This window comes from Hibiscus syriacus, unplaced genomic scaffold (genome assembly GCF_006381635.1).
Source record: "Hibiscus syriacus cultivar Baekdansim isolate YM2019G1 unplaced genomic scaffold, ASM638163v2 tig00005459_pilon, whole genome shotgun sequence".
NCBI classification, from domain to species: Eukaryota; Viridiplantae; Streptophyta; class Magnoliopsida; order Malvales; family Malvaceae; genus Hibiscus; species Hibiscus syriacus.
The window spans coordinates 2129253-2152414 of NW_024062058.1; the positions used below are offsets into that span (position 1 = coordinate 2129253).

General features: G+C 33.5%; 2 protein-coding genes and 1 non-coding gene across 3 annotated transcripts; 2 read left to right on the top strand and 1 right to left on the bottom strand.

The window, feature by feature from the left end:
- Window positions 1–5916: 5916 nt before the first annotated feature.
- On the top strand, window positions 5917–9576 carry LOC120199650 (BTB/POZ and MATH domain-containing protein 2-like). The gene is made up of 4 exons (XM_039200687.1): window positions 5917–6518; window positions 8030–8378; window positions 8773–9049; window positions 9225–9576. Exons 1-4 carry the CDS (start codon window positions 6118–6120, stop codon window positions 9401–9403), a joined length of 1206 nt encoding a protein of 401 aa, XP_039056618.1. The 5' UTR covers window positions 5917–6117; the 3' UTR covers window positions 9404–9576.
- On the bottom strand, window positions 7467–7538 carry TRNAQ-UUG. Its single transcript has one exon. It is a non-coding gene; the product is annotated as a tRNA-Gln (tRNA).
- A 614-nt stretch (window positions 9577–10190) lies between the features above and the next one.
- Window positions 10191–22880, top strand: LOC120199477 (protein HUA2-LIKE 3-like). Its single transcript, XM_039200537.1, has 18 exons — window positions 10191–10436; window positions 11042–11118; window positions 13182–15245; window positions 15582–16044; window positions 16883–16991; window positions 17079–17191; window positions 17255–17442; window positions 17526–17970; window positions 18071–18512; window positions 18786–18965; window positions 19059–19161; window positions 19269–19336; window positions 21221–21387; window positions 21456–21532; window positions 21615–21676; window positions 21846–21964; window positions 22276–22443; window positions 22627–22880. The coding sequence occupies exons 1-18, from the start codon at window positions 10314–10316 to the stop codon at window positions 22678–22680; spliced, it is 5022 nt and encodes a 1673-aa protein (XP_039056468.1). The 5' UTR covers window positions 10191–10313; the 3' UTR covers window positions 22681–22880.
- The last annotated feature ends 282 nt before the right edge of the window (window positions 22881–23162 follow it).

Consider the following 23162-nt stretch of genomic DNA (forward strand, 5'->3'; position numbering starts at 1 on the left):
GGTGGAGAATGATTTGTATTTGAAGGGGATTAAATAATGTGGGTCTTAACTGAGATTTGATGTATCAAGATAGATGCCAAATGCACGAGTCCATATAACATTCTTCTCAGGAACTAATTCGAACAAGGGAAAATTATATCAATGGTCATTCATGTTTGGATAGGTCTCTTTTTTTCACCACTGAAGTTTATAAATTTATGTTACGGTCACTAATGTTTTTGATTTATAATAAAATGGTTAGTTTTGTCGTTAATATTTTTGATCACGTGACTCGTCAACAAAAAAGTTGATATTTTGTTTGACACATACACTTTTTAAAATATCAACTTAATCCTTTAAATCTTCAATAATCAAAACTATTTTTTTTATTCTTTCACCGGCTTAAATCAAGACCCTTGACTCTTAAAGGACCTTTTCAATCACATAACCTACCCAAAGTCACCATCAACATAGAACCCACTTTCAACTTAAGCACCACCCTTAGTGACTTGGCTAAAGCTCATATTCAATCGAACCAAAACCTTATTCAAGACTAACTAGACCCATTATTGGTGACCAAAGCTCTCACCATTATATCTCAAATAGCATACCAACAACTAATTAAAATATGACTATGACTGAAAATTTGAATTTGAAAATTTGAATTTTGAAAATTTGAATTAGAGTTCGGATCTAGGTATGGTTGGAGACTCATACATGAATGAGTACTCGCATCAATTAGATTATAGAATCATGTATGAATAAATACTCGAATTTGAGTAATTTTCTTCCTCTGAATTTGGATATGGGTCAGTGTGGCAAACAAGCATTTAAAAGTTCTAAAAAATTATAAATTCAGTTTAGTCCATTTAATTTTAAATTTTTAAACTTGATCCCAACAATTTATGTTTTTATTCCAACCCCAACTAAAGATTCCTAACTTCACCTTTAATTAGAATCTTTCTACTTATAGATGAGTCTATTTATATATAAAAAAATTGCGAATGTGGATGTGATAGCTTGTAAGCTGGTTTATACAAGTCCTCTTGGAATCCCCAAATTGAAACTAACATCCAACGACAGTTTAAGAAGGAAAAAAAGTCACAAATCTCACATCAAATTATACTAAAATTTAGTAAAAATTAGAATAGTAAAACTATAGCGGAAATAACGACCTACTATTATCACAATTGGTCGCTACCCTTTAAATTACAATCGTGATTCACCGTTATTGGTGTGATTATACTTCACACAACTATTTTTCACAATAGCGATATCAGACGTCATCACTGCCGTTAAACAATGACCACTATTCCACTAGTCAATGATCAACAAGTAGCATTCATCGAGTCAACGATTAATGGGTAAATGAGTCAGTCAAACGGGTTGAGTCAATGAGCAAATGGATTGATCAAATGGGTCGAGTAAACGTGTAAACAAGTCGGATCATCCTTGGTCAAAATGGGTCGATCGAACGGTATGGGTCATGGGTCGAAGGAACAGATCTGGTGCAACATTGGTTGGGTTCTTGTGGTTTACCTTCGGCCGGAATGTTTTAGGCTCTATTGGACTATTGGGCATTGGGCAGACTTAAACAGAACTAGCCCAACTCAATAAACTTAGAGTTTGGGTCGGTTGGAAAACAACCCAAATGATAGGCGGTGGCTACAAGCAGGCTAGGGCCAAAGGTAAACGGATACTGGCCTAATACGTTGCGTTCAAGTCAGACCAAAATCGAGCAAATTGGGTCACAACAAAAACAAACCCATTAAGTTTAAGGAGACCTGTAAAATGAGGATCAATTTATAATTATTTTTAAATGTTAAAGGTTAAGATCTAAAATATATAACCAAAATAGAATAACATATAAATATTAAATATATTATTATATCAATCTTACTAATTAGCGCTCTCTCCCATTTTTTTATCTTTAAAGTTTATATTTTTTTATATATCATATCAATTTTTTCTTGTTTGATTTTATTTAGGCAGTGACGGTATTGATTTTGATGCTGGATATTGTTTGTCGGTTCTCTTTTCCCTTTGATTCATTTTTAATCTTTTTAATAAGAATAAATTTGTCTTTGAGACACGCTTTTCTCTGCCTTTGTGGTACGCTTTTTCGTTTTCTTTCTAGATCGTTTAATTGTTCTTTTATTTATGTTTTATTAGGGTGGGATTTGATGCTGCGATTGATCAATATTGTACTTATTTGTAATAATGTTGATCTTTCTTGCTATGGACCTTCAGATTGAATTTGGACACACGATTTTATGTTCGTGGATAGTTTTTTACGATGCTCAACTCTGATTTATAGTTCTCGGTGGTCTTTTTATAACTTAATCTCCTATTTGTGCTTCATTTATTGTGCAATTAAATTTGTTCGTATCTATTTTTTGTTCAATTCTTTTGATTGAGCTTTTAACATTCTCCATATATAGTCCTTATATGATCTAAAGTGATTAGATTCAATGTTATACGATAATATCCAAATTATATATTTAGTTTACAATGATATTTATAAATCATTATTATAAATTGATAAATTTTCACATTTTAATAATACTAATGATTTCTATTAAACAAATCTTATTGATAGTCACATTAAATTTCAATAAAAATTTAATTATAATAAAATAAATAATTATTTGTTTAAATTAAATAATTATTTTACAACTTAAAGAAAAATATGTTAGATTAAAATTTATAATTATAGGTACATATTTATAATATATATTATTATCATAAAATATGAATAAATTAAGTAATCAATTATGTTATAAAGTCATAAGATATTATAAGTGTTACGGAATTAAACAATAAAAATACTATTAAAGTTGTATTTATAATCCGATAAAAGGGTTTACTTAAGATAATTCTATATCCTTGGAAGATAATAACCAAATAAAGATTCAATAATTTCAATCTATCAATCAATTTAGATACACTTATGTTAGTCTATTATTTTTATTCTTAATGATTTGACATGAATAAATTCGATTTGTTTTTCATGGTTTGGTTCTAAGAAATTATAGTAAACAAATTATTTACACATTTTAATCGACATGTGACAGAGAGGAGACAGCAGAACGTATGAATATCTAGATGGTACAAAAAATAATCCTTATTAAAAAAAAAACCCTAGATAGCAGCGTCACTTTATGTGGTAGGAAATCCACGGGGAAGGCCGTACAGTGTGCGTTCCCGACATCGACCTTCCAAACGTGGTTAATTCATCATTTGGTCCCCCCACCTCCTTTATTATGTCTTTAGATTCCGTCGATGCGCGCAACCGCTTTCCCCTCGTTTTTCTAATTTATGTTCTTTCTTATATATTAGAAAAAAGATTAAAAAAAACACATGAGACCATTATACTTTAAAAATAATTAATATAGTACGAATCAAATTATTTTAATAGTTAAAAGCATTGTTATTGTTCTCAGATGTCATTAGTTTGAGTATCAACGACTGTAAGAGTGATTAAACGTTAATCATCAAATGATTGAGAGATTACATAAAACATATACTACTTTGTAATCACTTTTAGGGTAGTCTTTAAATTATTTTTCTACTCAATGTGATTCTTCAACTCATAAAACAAATATAATGTGATCTTTTGACCAATATTTTTCGTCATTGACCGTTATGCTGCTGACACAATAATTCACAATGTTAATGTGACAGTTTAATGTGACTAATGATTTGACGAATGATATGAAAGATGGATTAATTTAGTTTTTTTGATATTGTTTGAGGACCAAATTAATTTTTTAAAAAGTTCATGAACTTAGTTATTTTGAAAAAATTAATTAAATTAAATATAAAAATATAAAAATTAAATTAAATTACCCAAAAAAACTAAAGGGCAAACTATACATTTAATATTTAAACTATCAGTTTTAGTCCATTTTAGTACTTAAATTTTTGATTTTTCAAAATCATAATTAAAGTTTAGTTTTGGTTTATTTTCGTATCCGCCGTTAAAAAATTTAACTTTTGTTTCATTTTAGTAATCCGTTCAAAATTTAACGTTAAGTTTTGAAAAAATTAAAGCAAAATGAAATAAAATTGATAATTTATGTAATAATCATGTTAAGTTTTTAACGGCATGGTACAAAAATGAAATGAAAATTGAACGTTAGGTGTGACTTTAAAAAAATTGAATGTTTAGGTACTAAAATGAATAAAACTGATAGTTTAAATACTAAATGTATAGTTTACCCAAAACTATATATATTAAAACTACTAAAAATAAAATAAAATAAAATATATATATATCACAAACTATAAATTGATAGCTTATAAACTATTAAAAAAATAAATATATGTTTTAAAAGATATATAATATATATAAATTTAATATATAATCGCATCATCAACATTTTTGTAAAGTATTCTTATTAGATTAGTTGAGACTTTAAAATTTTATATTTAAATATAATTAAGAAGAATAATAATTTATTATCAATACATATTTAATTATACTTTGAACAATCCAATAAAAATATAAAATTTATAAGCATCGACTAATCCAATTAGAGTACTTTGTATAAGTGTTGATGATATTATCATACGTTAGATGTATATATTATGTATAATATATATTTTTAAAATATTTTTGACTTTTTAATAAATTATATTTGATCATTTTATAGTTTGTGACATATATATATATATATATATATTATAGTATTTTTAGTATTTTAATTTTTTTTTAATTTTAAATTTTAAATAATGTATATTATCTAAAAAATTAAATAAGCATCTAAACTTTAAAAAAATCAATTTGTCATGTCATTATTCACATTATCAATTTATTATGAATTGTCACATCAACTCTATAAAACACCATATCATTATTATAAATCATCACATTAGCACATGATAAATCGTTGTATCAGTATCATAATGATCCACGATAAAAAATATATCAGAATTGTTTTTTAAATTAAAAATCACATTAAATGAGAAAATAATTCAAAGATTACATTAATTTTTTTCAAGAGTGCAATGATACCTTTTTACCTAGAAATAAAAGAGCAAAATAAGGAAGAAATACCGTTTACTTGTATATTTTTCTTTTTCGAATTTTGTTTACATGAAAGTAATAAATAATCAGCTTGTTCTTTTTAAAACAAAAACAAATCCTTAGATGCCAATTCCTTGGGAGAACCAGCGTACCCTCTTAAGAGGTTGACAGCTTTAAGCAAACTTTCTTTTAGTTTATATATATATATATATATTAATAATTGAATTAATAAGTATTTTTAATAATATAATATTTTGTATTTTTCTATTTTTTTGTGTTTTTAGAGCACATCTAAATAATTTTTGTATATTAAAAACATCAACTGGAGTAATTTTAACGATGAAATGACTAGTACATCCCCGTAAAGTAACAGCTGTCATGGTTAAAAAAGGTGGTGTGGAAACCCATGGAGAAAGCGCTTCACCGCAGCTTTACCTCCACCAATAATTTCTCTCACTGAAAAGAAAAGTGTTTAATTTCGTTTATTGAAGGGCAAAGTAAAAAATGGTCCCACGACAATAGGCTATTACTTTGTTGAGTCACAAATTATTATAAGTTATAAAATAATACTCTAATTACATGATATTGTTTTGTTGAGTCTAACTATGAAAAGTTGTAAAATGATCACCCAATTATTAATATATTCTAAGCTTCTATAATAATATTTTAGTTAGTATATTAATGTTCAATTCAGATTGCTATCAATTTTTAATAGAAAAGAAGAAATTTAGAATATATGAATAGTTGAATGATCATTTTATTATTTTTTATAGTCAAGTGACTAAATAAAGTAATGTCATATATTTAAAGGATCATTTTATAAATATTAATAATTATGAGATTCTCTTAATTCATTTATTATAAATAATCATAATATGTTATCTTCAATATCTCCTCTTCCATTTTATTATTTATCTCTGAAGCAAAACAGTAAATTCCAGTCTCTGTTTAACGGGAAAAAAGGAACGACGAATTAAAGAAAGAAAGAAAAACCCATAATTTTTTTCTCAACGGAAAAAACTTCTTTTTCCCGCGAATTCATTCTCAATTTTGACAGAGAAAGATTGTCTTTAAAGCCCTTTGCAATAAGGTTTTTGTTGGGAGGGCACATGAGGAGGGTTCTACCGGAAACATCTAAGCCTTCGTCAGAGCGCCCCACCACGTCGTCGACGTCGGTGATGGAGACGGTGAACGGATCTCACGAGTTCAAGATCACGGGGTATACTCTGTCGAAAGGTATGGGGGTCGGCAAGTATATAGCTTCCGATATATTCATGGTGGGTGGATATTTGTGGGCGATCTATTTTTATCCCGATGGGAAGAGCCCCGAAGATAATGCCACCTACGTTTCCTTGTTCATTGCTTTGGCGAGCGAGGGGACTGACGTTAGGGCGCTTTTTGAGCTAACGCTTTTGGATCAGAGCGGGAAAGAGAGGCATAAGGTGCACAGCCATTTTGGGAGGACGCTTGAAAGCGGACCGTACACTCTCAAGTATCAAGGCAGCATGTGGTAACAGTTTCTTTTCTTCCTCTTCTTCTTCATGCAATGGTTTGTAATTTCGTAAATTCGATTGGAATTATGGGGTGGTTTTTTTAGGGTTTTTTTACACTGATGGATTTTCTTTAGCTGATTAAAGTTTTGGTCGGTTTTGGGGTTTACCATTTAATGCGTTGATCTTGATTCTTATTTTATGATTTTTAATGGTGTTTTCATCGAGGCTTGCTAGATAGTAAGAACTGCATAATGGGTTGTTCTGGTTCTTGTGTTTGTAATTTGCAGTTTGACTTTGTTGTTTATGTGCTGGATTCGGTTCCTTTATCTTTTTGTTCCATTTATTGTGCTTTATGTTGGCTCTTAGGGGTGTTAGGATGTTTGTATAACAAGTTTGTTGCCTATAAAATAGCAAATCGCAATTGGGTTGGGGGGATTTGGAGGGATAAGCTTCTTTTTCGTAACATGCTTTTCGTATTGAAACGTATTTGGGATGGCCGGCAGAATATAATGTCATAAGAATTATGCTAATAGTAGCACTGTATGTTGTTAATTACTAATCTGTTTCTGAGGTGCATCCAAATGTGCATTGTGTTTTGCTCTGTGCATTCATTCTCCAGCTCATTTCCAGGCTGACCTTCATTGCTAGTTTCGTGTATGTGTTTATTTATTTCGTTATTAGTATTATTATTTAGGTTTTTCTTTCCTTCTCTTACTCTCATTTAAGTTTCAGTGATTTGTGAGTTTCAAATGATTTTTAAAGACCTGTGATATGAGGGAGAGATTGTTAGGATTAGTGAGGATAAAGATAAACGGTAAACGTACTTTTTTGGCTCTTGAACTTGACTTCAAAATTCAATTTGGTACTTAAGGTTTTTTGGTCCAAATTGGATCCTGATCTTGGGGGACTCAGTCAAGCAAACCCCAATCTATACGAAGCCTAGGCATTTACAGGGACAAAATTTTAGGTCCTACCGGGAGTTGAACCCAGGTTCGTGGATTCAAAGTCCAAAGTGCTAACCACTACACCATAGAACCAATTTATTTTTCGAAGCTACGCTTGTATCTGGATTCTCTCGTGATCTATGTCAATCAGCAGTCAGCACAGTTTAAACTTACTGCAGCTTGTTTAAATATGGTTGCATCATGAAGCATTTGGTTACAATCAAGTCATACATGATTGACGAAAGACGTATGTAACAACATTTTTGCTAGCCTAATTGAATAATTCCATAGTCTATAGCTCTTGATTGCTCATGATATCTGGCCTTTACTAACTAGATGATAAATGTTATAAAGACATGGAATGCGGTATATTAGTTTTTGGTCTTAGCTACTTGGCGCATTGACTCTTAATGCCCAATGTTTGTGTGTTGGGGGTGAGTTGAGGGGGGGGGGGGTTGTCTAGTTCCAGGGTTTGATTCCTCTATCCTACCCCTGCAATAAACAAAAAGAAGCATAATTTATTTGTTTCCCTCATTATGATGAACTCTGGTGAGTGGTGAAGTAACTACTTTGATTTGCTGCAGGGGCTATAAACGATTGTTCAAAAGAACTCTACTTGAGCAATCGGACTACCTCAAAGATGATTGCCTCTCTGTCCATTGTAGTGTTGGCGTTGTTAAGTCACATACAGAGGGTCCTAAGATCTACTCCATAGCTGTACCTCCTTCAAAAATTGGTCATCATTTTGGACAATTGCTAGAAACTGGAAAGGGATCTGATGTAAGCTTTGAAGTTGATGGAGAACTCTTTCCTGCCCACAAGTTGGTACTTGCTGCACGTTCACCTGTGTTTAGGGCACAACTTTTTGGTCCTATGAAAGATCAGAATACAAAGCAAATAAAAGTTGAAGATATGGTAGCTCCAGTTTTTAAGGTTCAGTAAAATACCTCCTCTTCTTATGTTGGACAATAATTCATGCTACTTCTTGACCATCATAATGCATTGGTGATATACGCATGTCGTCAACTTGTCCTTGATAGAATTCCTGATGTTAATGATTAGTTCTTAGAAACTTTTTCATAACAATTATTTACTGGGTGACTGATGTTATAACAAAAATGTTGGCAGCAATATGGTTGTACCTAATAGAAAATTCATGAACATGCATTTCCTTACATATCTAAAAACCATGATATACATGCTTCATTTGAGTTTTCCAACATCTATTTGTCAAACTAAAAGAAAATTTGACTATGCAAGTATGTAATCTATGTAGGACAAATTACTGATATAGTGTAGTTTCTATTCCCTGTTTTGCACGTTGCAGGCCATACTTCACTTTATATACTGGGATTCTCTACTCGACATGCAAGAGCTCACTGGTCTCAACTCAAAGTGGGCCTCTACATTGATGTCTCAACATCTGCTTGCAGCTGCAGATAGGTATGGGCTAGAGAGGCTGAGAATAATCTGCGAGGCCAACCTTTGTGAGGAAGTTGCCATCAACTTGGTGGCAACTACATTGGCCTTGGCTGAGCAGCACCATTGTTTCCAGCTGAAAGCTGTGTGTCTCAAGTTTGTTGCAATGCCTGAAAATCTTAGAGGTGAGTTCTCTAATGTTTTTGACATTTAAATCAGTATTGTATCAGGGTTATCAATGCCCAAAAAGAATTTTGCTTTTAGAGAAGCATAGCAACTTATCATGTGGCTATATAATTGTAGGTTTTTGTTAACAATGTTTTCTCGACTAAACCTTTGATTTCGGTTTTTTGATCGCAGCTGTAATGCAAACAGATGGTTTTGAGTACTTGAAGGAAAGTTGTCCGTCTCTGTTGACGGAGCTGTTGGAGTATGTGGCTAGAGTAAACGAGCACTCCATGTTTACATGCAAACATGGGAATGAAGCCATCTTTGATGGAAGTGATGCGAATGGCAGGCGGGTGAAGCAACGGCTTTAGTTGCAGCATGCCACAGTAACTAGAAAAAAGAAATTAACGACCAAAATAGAGCAAAATATAATTCTCTATAGGACTATATTTTTTTGGTATTTGTAAGAGATGTAAATTCAGTTGTGCTTTGTGTTGAGAAGTGTTTACACCATTGAAATTCCTAGTCTTTAACGCTTATCATCTGTGCCGGTAGAAGACCTGGTAATTCTTAATATTATTTGGTTTTAAAATTTTAAATAATATGTTGTATATTAATTGATTGATTTGATATTATAAGGTAATTAAATATAAATTTAATTGGAAAAAATAAAATAATTTTTTAAAAGAAAGTAAATATTATCGTGATGATATTTCATTTTAATAATTTTATATTATTTTTAATTAAAATAATTAAAATTAAATTAAATAGATGTTTAAAAAACGGCTTATAATATTATTATAAAGAGCGGCGAGGATTTGTTTTACAATGGTTACTCGTCCCATTTGTGTTTTCACTTCTGTAATTCCACAAAAGGAGAAAAATACGAAAATGGGCCTACAGATTATACAGACTGATAAGCAGTAGGTCCAATTATTAGCCCATATAAAGAATGAGTTAGTTGGGTCATTTCACGTGGATCACCCCCAGATTCGGCCACTCACTCTTAACCTGCACCATTTCTTCCCTTCCTACTCTTAAACTACACCCTACCCATATACTTTAGCATTCACATGACCGCACCATTTCAATATCTTGTATATTCCGTTTTGTGTGTGATTATTTTTTGTTTCGTATAAAGAATCGAGGGAGCGTTTCAAACGCCTTCAAAATTTTGTGCTAAATTGTTACGGCAGAACCCTAGAGAGAACCAAATTGTTACGCCTTTTGGGCGATTTGGCGTGCCTTTGGGTTCCGATTATTTTTTTAATACACTTTCCGATGGCACCCGCCAGAAGGAAAGGCACCAGTAAGGCGGCTGCTTCCGCCTCAGCTCGCCGACAATGGAAAGTCGGCGATCTTGTCCTTGCTAAAGTCAAAGGTTTCCCTGCTTGGCCTGCCACGGTATGCCAATACTAATATCACTATCCTTTTTCTTTTCTTTTCTTTTTTGTATATTTTATGAAAATATTTATTATTTTAGAATTCGTTTATTTCATTAGGGTTTATAGTTGTATGTGAGGTTTTGTTGATAATTATTTTTGTCTGTTTAGGTGGCATGGTTAATTTATTTTTATCTAGGGTTTAATTCTGTGTTGCTAGAGTGGAAGGTTCTTTTTGTTTTACATATTTAATATTTTTTTGTTTTTTAATTTACTTGGTACTAATCAAAAGAAGAGATTATTGTAATTTGTTCATTCTAAATCTAGAATGAATTTATTAGAAGATTACATTAGGAACCATGTTGGCTAGTACTATTGAAATCTGATTGTGCAAAATCTATTTTTTGGTTTCCGTTTCCTGCTAAAATTGCTTAAGAGTATGCACATATTTGTTTTTAAAGATGTTTTTGTCATATCTAACTTTTGATTTTTTAATGCTCTCAATCAACCTGTTTTTCTTCTAATTTCTCCCCTCTGATCAGTGATCTCCACCCCTTTATTTTATTTTTTTATTTGGTAGCATAATCATTTTCTTCTCATGTTTTTATTTCCTATTGCTTGCAACAGATAAGTGAGCCTGAGAAGTGGGGTTATTTATCTGATAGGAAGAAAGTTTTGGTATACTTTTTTGGAACACAACAAATGTAAGTGAACATTTCATTGTTATCTTTCTGTTATACTCAACCTTTCCATTTGCTGTTCTGTTCTCTTTTTCATTGGTTTTAACCCATATGCTGTTGGTTTGAACCTCAATATGCTGTTGGTTACATGAGTGATCCTTTCCTTAGTTTAGATTGGATCTTCTTTTCCATGTTATCTAATGCCTTATGCTCTATTTGGGCTGCCTTTGGTTCTTCCACTTTATATAATAATATTTACCCTGATTATAAGTTTTACAATTGGATATGTGTTATAAAAGAAGTTTTACACGCTGGGAAAAAAAGAATTCTAGAATATCAAGTTCCTGGAAGTATTTCTGGTATTTTTTCTGATTTTGGAGAAGTCATGTAGTTATTGGTTGATGCTGATGAGCTATCTTTTCCTTAGTTTAGCTTGGATCTTCTTTTGCATGTTATCTTACAGTCAGCTTTATGCTCTCTTTGGGCTTTCTTTGTTTTTTTCCTCATTATATTATAATATTTAGCCTGATTATAAGTTTTATAGTTTTTGTTTGGAGAACCTGTGCAGGGTTTCTTGAATGGTAAAGCTATTGTAATAGGAAATGTACTTTTTGGAGGCTTCCAAGAAAAGTGGCGTATCTTCAGTTGAGATACTACCATTCTCATATATCTTTTCTTCTTGGTTGTGACCAATATTTGTTTGTAAATAAGTTTTACATGCTGGTAAAAAAGAATTCTAGAATATCAAGTACCTGGAAAGTATTGCCGGTGTTTCCCCGCAATTTAGGAAAAACTTGTGTGATTATTTTTTTATGCTTATTTTTAGTAAGAGATGTTGCCCTTAAACTTGGAAATCTACAGACAAGCAAAAATATATGTAGTTATTTCATAACTCGGGTTCACAAGTTCATTATTTTTTTTCAGTATTGTAATTGTACTTTTTTCTTCCTAATGATATTTCATTTGTTTAATTTTTGATGGTAAAGATTTGTGTAACCTCTTAAAAAGGTGAAAAGGGTGGTGGAATGAAAAATACACTATTTTTAATGTGTAACACCTTTATGTATAATAAGAATTTAGTTACTCACTTCTATTATGTCTGCTATAACTACATTATCTAAATAAACTGCATGACTAAAAGCTATTGCATATATTTGTTACAGGGGTTACTAATCATTATTTTTACTATAAATATTGTTTTAGAACTTTCTTCGATTGGTCTTTGTCGTTTGGGTATTTATATTTGTTATATTGTTATGGAAATAAATCATGTATATCCTTTACATTGACTAAAAGCAATTGGATGTTTTTGTTATAGGAATTAGGATTCATGATAGTTACTATAATCATGTTATAGGAATTAGGAATCATGATAATTACTAATCATTAAGATTTTATTAGGAGACGTTTTAGGATATTTATGAGTATTTTATATCATTAGAAGTATTTCCTTAGTAGTAGACTTGCTTTTAGTTACTTTACCCATTTATTTGACCCAACATAGCCTTTGTTTAAGAAGCCAATTTGAAAGAAATAATGTTAAGTCAGTTCTTATCGATTTTTGCAAGATTTAAGATACTCTCCAAAAAGTGTAAGGTCTGGAATTCCCTCATACGAGCTCCACTATCAAATCCCAGAATGTTACAATCATAACAAATTGTTAGTTACGACTGTATCAAATTGTTACGACTGTATCAAATTGTTACGATTGTTGTTTGGGGATTGATAGTGAGCTCGTTGAAGGGAATTCTGTTATTGTTGTTTGGAGTCTGATTTAACTTTATTTCTTTCAAATTGACATCTTAAATAGAGGTCAAATTAGAGTTACCAAAGTGATTAAAAGCAAGTCTCCTCCTAAGGAAAGACTTATAATGATATAAAATACTCCTAAATAAGATCTCCTTATAATAACCATGTAATTGATACAAGGGCAACCTATAACAAAATATTTTTGTAATTTTCTCTTGGCCTGTCACTCTGGTATTTATATTTGTTATTTGACACAACGCTATCCTTTTGCTCCTTGTATGTTGTTTTCTTTGGCATGTTTCGGGTTTTGTTAGTTCTTATGGCTACCTTTCATGCAGAGCGTTCTGTAATCCTGCTGATGTTGAAGCATTTACGGAAGAGAAGAAACAATCACTTTTGGTCAAACGTCAGAGGAAGGGTGCTGATTTTGTTCGCGCGGTCCAGGAAATTATTGACAGTTATGAGAAGTCAAAGAAGCAGGACCAGGTTAACAATTGTAGTTCTGATGATAGAGTCTCTCGGGCAAATTGTGGGAACTCAGTTGACTCATCTGCACCAAAGGATCTAACTGACACTTGTGAGGCCACGGCTGAGATTCTGTTAGAAACTTTGAATGTTGTTACAAGTCGAAATGATCCAAGCCTTGCAACTGAGGTTGCTCAAGCTGAGGCAAAAATAGATGGTCTGTGTGAAATAGAATCCATTTCAGAGCAACCTCCTGATACAGTGTTGGTTAAAGAAACACCAGCACTGACTATTTACTCGTCAAGAAAAAGATATGAAGGTTTGCAATTTCAAAAATCCATTGCACAGAAGAAAGCAGCTCAGGTTCGAAGGGTTAGAAGCTCATCAAGGATGGAATCATCTAGATTCCAGAACTTTATGAAGCTATCTAATGATGTTAGGACTGCTTTTGATATATCAACAAATGTAATCCTTGATGGATCCCTGAGGAGGAATAAAAGATTCAGGAATTCTGCAGAAGCTTCTGAGAGTGGTGATGTTGACTCATCTGTATTAATGTCAAATGGTAGCAGTAGTGATAACGGCTCGGAAATTGCCACTGTTGATTCGGATGGTGATAGTTTGAATGAAGCCAGCACCATGGATTCTAGTTGTAAACCTGAACACTCTGAGAATGTTCTTGAATGTTTAGAAGGAAATGTTGAGTTGAGTAAAGGGGTTGATTTCCAAATAAAGGCCGTTGTGAAGAAAAGGAAACCGTTTAGAAAGTGGATGAATAATGACCCTGCTGAGCCTCCTGCTAGCATGGGAAAAGAAGCAAACTTGGATTTAAGAATCAATAATGCTAGGGAAAATATGCAAAATACATGTGAAAATTCTAACAATAAATGTCCCAAAGATGATGGAGATGAGCACCTACCGTTGCTGAAAAGAGCAAGAGTTCGCATGAGCAAAATGGAAGCTGCTGGTGAGTTCAATTGTTCTTTATCAACTGAAGAAAAGCCTGTTAATGAAGGTGCAGTCAATTCATTGGAGCAGACGAGTCCAGTGTCGAGCTGTCACGACGATTCTCCTATTGATAGAGACTCTTTAGATTTGAAAGGAGCTTTGGTTAATGTATCACCTTCAAAAGATGACATTCAAGTTCAAGGAAGCAGACCAGAACATTCAGAACCTTTGAAAATTGAGAGAAATCAATTAGGCTGCTTGGCTGGTGGGGAAGCTGTCTTGCCTCCTTCTAAACGTCTCCACCGTGCTTTGGAAGCTATGTCGGCTAATGCTGCTGAAGATCAGACATGTGCCGAACACACACAAAAACTGGAAACACCAGATGGTCTATGCCATGGTTCTCCAATAAGGAGTGATTCTCATATAAATGTTAAGAACAAAGAAGCCAGAGGGTTGGAGCAAGGTGGCATGGATTTGATTGTGAATAATGATTCTGGGATCTTTTCCATGCCAAATTCAATGTCTTTGGAGAAATTAGCCAAATCTTCTTTGGAATCAGATATTTGCAATCAACCAGCGGATAGTCCTAACAGCCCAAAGCATGAACTCAATAAGGATGTCTTAGTTCAGTCCATGAACCATGTTAGTCAAGATACTCGTGAAGGTCAAAGTTTAGAATACTTATCACCTATTCCTGGCAAAAGCCAGTCTCCCAATAGTTCTTCAGATCAGCAGTTGCTTTCAAAGAGTGATTCTGATGTTGAACCTGTTGGCTTAAGCAGTTTTAGTGCTGAAAATCCTAATGAACAGTTGAATACATCAGAACATACTCATATGAGTTTGGATCCTAACTCAGTGACTGGGAAAACTTGCAAAATTTCACCCCAAGATGGTTCAAATGTGTTTCAGTGTGCTGCCCAGCATACCGGTCATGAGAAAATCGAGTCATTGAAGTCTCAAACTGATGGCAACAGCATAGTCCATAGCATGTAAGCATTGCTACCTTATTTCTATCACAGCTATTCAGTGAATTGATATTGAGAGACATTTTTGTTAAAGATATTCATGAAAATTTCAACATTTAACAGTGCATTTCCACTTGTCATCATGGAAGTGGTTTCTCTAATATAGTCTTTTTGAATATATGAATGTAATGAGTAATGACCGTAAGTGAATTAAATAGTTGCAATGCTGATATTAAAGTAAACCTTGTAAAAGAATTGATTTCCCAAAGGGACTTATCTTAAGTGTTTCCCTAGTTTTTTTTACGCCTTTAGTAAATACCTGCCATTAATTTTTTGATTTGCCTTTCTTGTTTGACTTAGTTGTGAGGTTCCGGAAGCATTTCAAATGGACCCAAGGCGAATGACAACTAGTTTGGTTTGCAATGACAACTCAGACAAGGATGTTGTAGGTGTCCGGTTAAGTTCATCTTCAGTTGATGAAGTAGATTTTCTTGCTAGAGTCTCTCCTTCCAATGCTTCAAATTTTCACGTTTCCACTTCCGAGAGTGCTAATATAATTCAAAGCAATGGGTACTGTAGTCCAATTGTTCAGTCCAGATCCAACAAATCTCTATCTGTTTTGATTGCTGACGATGAAGGTAAAGCTGACTCTGTGGTTTCTGAAAGACCCAAATCTGTCAGTAAGTGCAGTAATTACACTGAAACACATGCTGCTTTGTCATCCTTTGAAAATATACTTGCGGTATTAACGAGGACAAAAGAGAGCATTGCTCGTGCAACACGCATAGCTATTGATTGTGCAAATTTTGGTGTGTCTGCTAAGGTAGGATATTTCTCTACTTTTTTTTTTATTTGCTTTAATTATAATTGTTGGGTTTCATGGAATCGGATTCTAGTGGCATTAAAATTGAGGGATATGTAAAGATTTCTGGAGAGGTTTTATGTGGACCTCTTGCACAGAAGAAATTAGGTTCTATTGTGGAAGTCAAGGACATTCTAGTGATAAATGTAGTTAAGAATAAAAAATGGTTGAACAAAGGGGATAATTTAAGTTACTCATAAATTATATGTGAAGTTTTTAGTTAGTTTCCTGGCATTGTCAACTTATTCAGGCCTGAAAAGTTGGGGACAATAAATTGTTGAATTAGGAATCTGTTCTAAATTGTTTTGGGAAAAAGGGTCACTGAATGAGTGAAAAATTATTTTTCAGTGTAATAACTGCTTGCAGTATTTGAAAGCTTTTAATCCCCAATTGTCTTTTTGAGTCCATGTGATTATTTAAGGTTAAATTAGGGTAAATGATTTTAATTATAGCTTATGAATGTTTATATATTTCTTGTATGTTCATGTAGTTAAGTATTTTTTTGGGTTAAAGTTGTTAAACTTTTCTTTTTATAAGATTGTTTGTTGCTCATCAATGGCATTTCTGCTGCTTCAGCATTAACACTCTAAATGTAACTTAGACATCGACGAACTTGGCATTAAAAGTCAGAAATTTGTTTGTTCCCCTTTTTTGGTTTTTTTATTAAGACTCAGTGTACTATATAGAGAATAGTGAGAGAGTGGTTGTGTTCTGAGAATATCTTTATGTATGATAGCATCCATATATACTAAAACATCAATTCCATGTGAAATGCATTGATTTCTTTATTTTAACATAGGTTGTGGAAATCATTGCTCAAAATTTGGAAAGTGAGTCAAGTTTGCACAGAAGGGTGGACTTGTTCTTTCTCGTGGATTCTATTACTCAATGCTCCAGGGGTTTGAAAGGTATTATTTATGTTTAACTAATAACTTGAAGTATAATTTAGCAATATGATGGGTGTTTGGTTATGTATCATGAATGTGACTGTCCAGGTGATGGTGGTGGTGTCTACCTTTCAGCTATTCAAGCGGCATTGCCTCGTCTACTCTCTTTTGCAGCTCCGCCTGGACCTAGTGCACATGAAAACCGTCGGCAGTGCTTAAAGGTGAGTGACTTTTGGCTGCTTTGTTTTGGATTTTTTGTTTCTCACATACTTCATTCGATATAGGTTTTGAGACTTTGGCTGGAGAGAAAAATCCTTCCAGAATCTGTTGTACGCCACCATATAAGAGAACTTGATTCGTTTAGTGTTTCCTCTTCTGGCGGGCCCTTTTCTCGGCGTACCGCTAGAACAGAGAGACCATTCGATGATCCTGTCAGAGACATGGAGGGTATGCTTGTGGATGAGTATGGAAGGTATGAATTTCTGGATCTCTTTAATTCGTGATTACTTGTAAAATTTCTAGAATTTTGTTTCTAATATATTTTTGTTTCCTCAGTAATTCTAGCTTTCAGCTTCCTGGATTTTGTATGCCCCGAATACTGAAGGATGAGGATGAGGGAAGTGATTCTGATGGAGGTAGTTTTGAGGCGGTCACTCCAGAGCATGATTCTCGAATCCCTGAAGAACTAGAGGCAAACCCTTCAATTGAAAAGCGCAGACATATTTTGGAAGATGTTGATGGTGAACTTGAGATGGAGGATGTTGCCCCCTCTGAGATTGAAATGAGTTCAGCCACTGCTGCTACTGGTTTCAATGCTGCACAAGCTTCAGGAAAGCAGGGTGATCAGCATTTTTCTTTGCCATTTGCCCCCCCTTTACCTCATGATGTGCCTCCATCATCACCCCCACCCCTGCCTCCAGCGCCACCTCCCAACCCTCCTGGCCCTATTTCTGATCACTATGGAAATGTTGTTATTTCAACAAATCATACAAGCATACATGTAGGTCTTGTTTGTTTTGCCTGCTGTGATTTCATTTTTCTTATTATTTAAGAGTGATATATGTTGATATTTCAATTCTTTGTTTTGATTATATTTGCAGAACAGTCAAGATGATTTGCGATCTACAGTTCCCTCATCAGTTGCACCCAGAATTAATCCAGCTCTATGCACCTCTCCAGTTCCTTATCATGGTCATGAGTCGAGAGATCTTCCGGTCCCTATGCAGTTTTCTGAGTTTAATACCTCTTTCAACAGTTACTCTGTGCATCCTATGAATAATATTCAACAAACTGATGGTCCGAACTTCCATCACAATGACTACCCACCGCCACCCCCTCATCCTCTGCCCTCAAATCAGTTCTCATATGGTAATTCAGGCCCGCATATGAACCCGATGAGGGATGCCCCACCTCCTCCCTATTCCAACAGATACTATTCACCTAACATGGAAGGGGGTAACTATTATAATAGCCATGAGAGAATGCAGCCGCCCTCAAATGAGCCAAGAGACAACTGGAGGTTTCCTCAGCCACCTTTCTGTGGTAGGTTCTTTCAAATATATTTTCTACTGATGTTAATGCAATATGCTGTTATATTTTATGTTGCTCAGACTCGTCATTGTTATGAAGTACCTGTGTCTGATACTTGCATACGGGGATATGACCTCCAAGGATCCTTCACATATAGAGGAACTTAGAAAATCTAGCCATATTTGTGACCGGCAGTTGCACGCACCTAAGTCCGAGTAACATATGTTAATGCCTTTTTTGTCTAATGACATTTGATTGTACTTGTTTTATGTTTGCTCATATTAGGTCCGCATTATGCTGATAATCCGGAAGCACCATATGGCTACGGTTCATATGGCGGGCCCCTGTGTGAGCCAACAAGGTATCCAAACCATGGGTGGGGCTTCCATCCCCCTTCAATGAATCACAGAAACTCCTTTCCAGTCAGACATCATCCAGAAGGTGTAGTCCCTGTTGGATCAAGAGGTTTGCATTTCTTCTGTGAGATTGTGCCGTGCAAGAATATGCATAAATATAAAAAAAGCTTTTTCTTAGACTTATTTTTTGCATTCTTGCTAGATAGATACCCTGCATTAGGGCAGGTTCTCAGTAACCTTTTTGTGTTTCAGCTCCATGCTGGCGGCCAAGATGATGCCAAATATACAGAGAGAGCTGCTTTAATGTTAATTAGTAGGTTGTTGTGATTAGTTTTCATTTTGAATCTAATGCTCTCTCAATAAAATTCTTGGTTGATTACACTTTTTTTTTTTGCTTTTGATATGGTTTCAGATGGCAGGATGCTGAAAAGAGTTGCCTTTTTTTTGGAGGATATATATTGTTTGCAAAGGAAGGAAGTGGTAAATGAGATTCGAGTTGGGAGACAAGATCAGCAATGTTGGCAATGGCAGTGGCAGTGCTGGTTTTTGTAAATGTATGTATTATATCATCTCTACCGAAAGATAGATAGGTAGATAGGGGACATAGGTAAGGGCTGAGAAGTGTGAACTTAACCCCCTAATGGTCAATGTATCTAAAATTTTATTATTATTATTTTTGCATAATTTATTTCAAAAACGCCCTTATAGCATTAGTCCCCCCCTTTTTAAAATTAGCCTATTTTACATGGCAATCGATCCGTTTTGGTAGTTTCATAATTGTAAGTTTTAGAACCCCATTTTGGTATGTAAACAGTACTTGGTAATGTTGTTGATATTGGCAGAGAATATAGATATGATGGGTGTGAGCCAACTCCGAGGCAACCAATCACTTGTATGCATTGGGAATCCCAAAGTAGTGTTATTCATTTATTGTAGGAAAATGACAAACTGAAAATTGTCTTTATACATGCAAACAAATATATAACGTGTGGAGCACAAACCTTAATAAGTAACTCGAGTTTGGATCAAGATTCGCATTAATTTATTTACCTTAATCAAAATCAAAAGTCATTATTAATTTATTTGAAGGTGGTTTGATTAATAAGTCGGAAAATAATTTGACTCCTTTTGAAGTATTTAGGACCAAAATTATCTAAATTAATAATGAAAACTAAATAAACAAAAAATATTAAGGTAAATAAATTTATATATTAAAATGACAATTGCAAATATTAAGGAATAAATTTATTAATCAGAAAATTTTAGCAGAAAATTTGATTGTATTCGATTTCATGAATTAAATGAGGTAATTCTTCATCATGAAAAAAAAAAGCAGTATTCAATTTTGTTTCTTAAATAGAAAATAAATCAAGGGAATGTTGATAAAACGCTGCATTTGTTGGAATAATAACATGCGTGATAGTTTGTGTTGATATGATACTATTTATTACCATTTTTGTCTCATTAAAATTATTCTTTATTGGCTTTTTTTTATCAATTTTATAAAACTTTAATTCTTTATTATTTAAAATTTACTAATAATAAAAATATAAAAAATATTCTTTTTAAAAAGCATAAAATATATATTTTATAAAATTTAAATTTTAAAATATTTAAAATAACTGTGATCAAAGTCTAAAACATTTGACTTTTGAAAAGTCATGAAGAGACAATTAGAGTGGGACAGAAGAGGTATGCAAGTTAGATTGATAAATAAATTTAAAACTATTATAATTAAAAACACTATAAAATATGTAAAAATTGTGATGCACAATGTTACATTATTAATCTTTTTAAAAGATTATAAGTGAATTACTTAGTTTTAACACTTAAAAGATGGAGGACAAAATTAAACTTATAAAAATGCAAATTCAAAAGCTTCACGGCTGTCATCATTATTAGAATAAAAACCATAGTTTGTATTTGAAAAAAAAAAGTGATTGGCATAAATGATCTCAGAATTATCATTCTTCATCAATAAGTAAGCCTATTCCATGAGAAGTGTGATTCCAAGTACGCATTTCTATTACAAGATCTTATGCATTTAAAATCTTGTTCAAAAAGTAAAAGATAATATGCATTTAAACGCTCCATGATTTCTGGGGACCGGGAAGAGTTTTTCAGAAGGATGAACATGGAAACCAAGTCTGCGAGATTCGATGAGTTCATTAAAGGAAAAAGGAAACGTAAAAAAAATCCAATTAGCATTTAAGTTTTGAATTTTATTTTGACAATTACGGTGGAGTTTTGCCTGCATAAGATTACATACTTAACATGGAAATTTCCTTGTTAAAAAAGAAAGCTCAATTTCAGGAATTAAATTAATAATTACAGTCGTTATTTTTGCATAATCTTGCTGGTCTATTTGCCCCAGCCTGGAAGACCCACCTAATCACTTCAAGCCAAAACGGCTACAAAACGCAAAGCAGTCCACAAAAACAAAAACCCGAAGTTGGAAAATATCTGGGAAGCAAAAAATTGGAGCTTCTGAGTCAGTTCCTCAGAAATCAATCCATGAATTTACAGTCAAGGTTCTTTCTTGCTCCACCGTGAATGATTTCGATGTTGGGTGGTTTTGACTTTTTTGTTTGTGTTGCAGGATTACAGAAATCAGGACGTTGACCTTAGCACGTTCAAAGGAAAAGTTCTCCTTGTGGTTAATGTTGCCTCTAAATGGTTTTTTTCCCTCTCCTCTCTTATCTTTCTTCAACTTCTTCTTCTTCTTTTACCCTTATTTTACTGTGATTTTTTTGAACAGTGGGCTTACAGATTCAAATTACACCCAGCTGACTGATCTTTACAACAAATACAAGGACCAAGGTTAATTGTCTTCTTTTTTCCTGTTCCTCTGTGAAGAAATCTATATATGCCAATTAGTCCCCTAGATGTCTTGATTTTGTAATCATAAATTTAGTCAATTTGGTTACAAATTCCATCCTTGATATGCTAAAGACTTGAAGATGCCTTTTTAATTATTTTATGGCTGAAGGACTGGAGATCCTGGCATTCCCATGCAATCAGTTTCTGAATCAGGAACCTGGAAGCAGCCAAGAGGCACAGGAGTTTGCCTGTACAAGATACAAGACTGAATACCCCATTTCCCAAAAGGTAATTCAATTACATCTAGCAATAGATGGTGGGAATTGTTTGTACAAGATGTTGTGGTTGTTTTGCCTATATATGGAAACTACTGGTAAAACCCAATTATATATTTTACTTGTATGAAGAATAGAGATTCCATGTATATGCTTGAGGTTTGCACTAACATCGGTCTTTGTTTTCGGTTTTGTATTCGTGCGTGTAATTTTTATGTTATTTGCTGGTGATTTGGTTTCTGCTATAGCTGACTAGTAACATCCAGGGACATGTTGAGGACTTGCATTTTCTAGCATTGCTGCTAAATTTTTGTTATTTTATAGGTTTACGTCAATGGTCCGAAGACAGAGCCTGTGTACAAGTTCTTAAAATCAAACACATCTGGGTTTTTGGGAACGAGGATAAAGTGGAACTTCACAAAGTTCTTAGTTGATAAGGATGGCAATGTCCTTGCTCGCTATGGCCCCAACACCACGCCATTGGCCTTTGAGGTACTCCCTCCTCCCATCTCGCTGCATCTCACGGTTGAATTATACATTAGACAATCTGTTTCAATCGGTTCGTAACTGATAATCGATTAGCCTAACCTATCTTAATCGGTTAAATTTGCATCTTATCTTGTTGTGAAAATAGAATTATACTCTTTATGTGCTGTGCTGTGTTTCTTGCCACAGGCTGACATCAAGAAAGCTATGAAAATAGGAATATATTTTCTTGCCGATACCTGAAAGTTATGAAAAAGAGTGGGACATGGGAATCAGAGGAATGATAATAGGAATATATAGATGCAAGTGTTGGCTTCATTCCCACGATAATGTATGCTTCTGTTTTAGCTTATTGACTATTGTTTTTCATTCTCTCTGTGTTGGAAACAACACGTACCATGGCATCCACTACCATTTGCTATTGACACACTTCCTTTGCTGCATTTGAGCTGTTCATTTCCTCTAACAATGATCATATTTTCTATTTTCTAATATGATGTCTGATATATCTAAAAGAGTCTTTGAAATTCGCTTCCTGTAAAAATCAGATGAGATGCCTGTGAATATATAAATTGCCAACCGTTCCTATGAATCTCCGTACAACTAATGCAATAAAAACTTCCCGACAATTTGAAATTCAAGTTTGCAGCTATTTTCATACTGCAACAACCATTTGTATAAGCTTCCACATTGTATAAGCTTCCACATATCTTTAAGGATAAATA

What these genes read in the sequence shown, in the direction of transcription:
- LOC120199650 (XM_039200687.1), top strand. Translation starts at nt 6,118, where the DNA reads ATGAGGAGGGTTCTACCGGAAACATCTAAGCCTTCGTCAGAGCGCCCC. An exon ending in AAGTATCAAGGCAGCATGTG is followed by an intron (nt 6,519 to 8,029) that starts GTAACAGTTTCT and finishes GATTTGCTGCAG; the next exon opens with GGGCTATAAACGATTGTTCA. An exon ending in AATGCCTGAAAATCTTAGAG is followed by an intron (nt 9,050 to 9,224) that starts GTGAGTTCTCTA and finishes TTTTGATCGCAG; the next exon opens with CTGTAATGCAAACAGATGGT.
- LOC120199477 (XM_039200537.1), top strand. Translation starts at nt 10,314, where the DNA reads ATGGCACCCGCCAGAAGGAAAGGCACCAGTAAGGCGGCTGCTTCCGCC. An exon ending in GTTTGCAAAGGAAGGAAGTG is followed by an intron (nt 19,337 to 21,220) that starts GTAAATGAGATT and finishes CTTGCTGGTCTA; the next exon opens with TTTGCCCCAGCCTGGAAGAC. An exon ending in GTTAATGTTGCCTCTAAATG is followed by an intron (nt 21,533 to 21,614) that starts GTTTTTTTCCCT and finishes TTTTTTGAACAG; the next exon opens with TGGGCTTACAGATTCAAATT.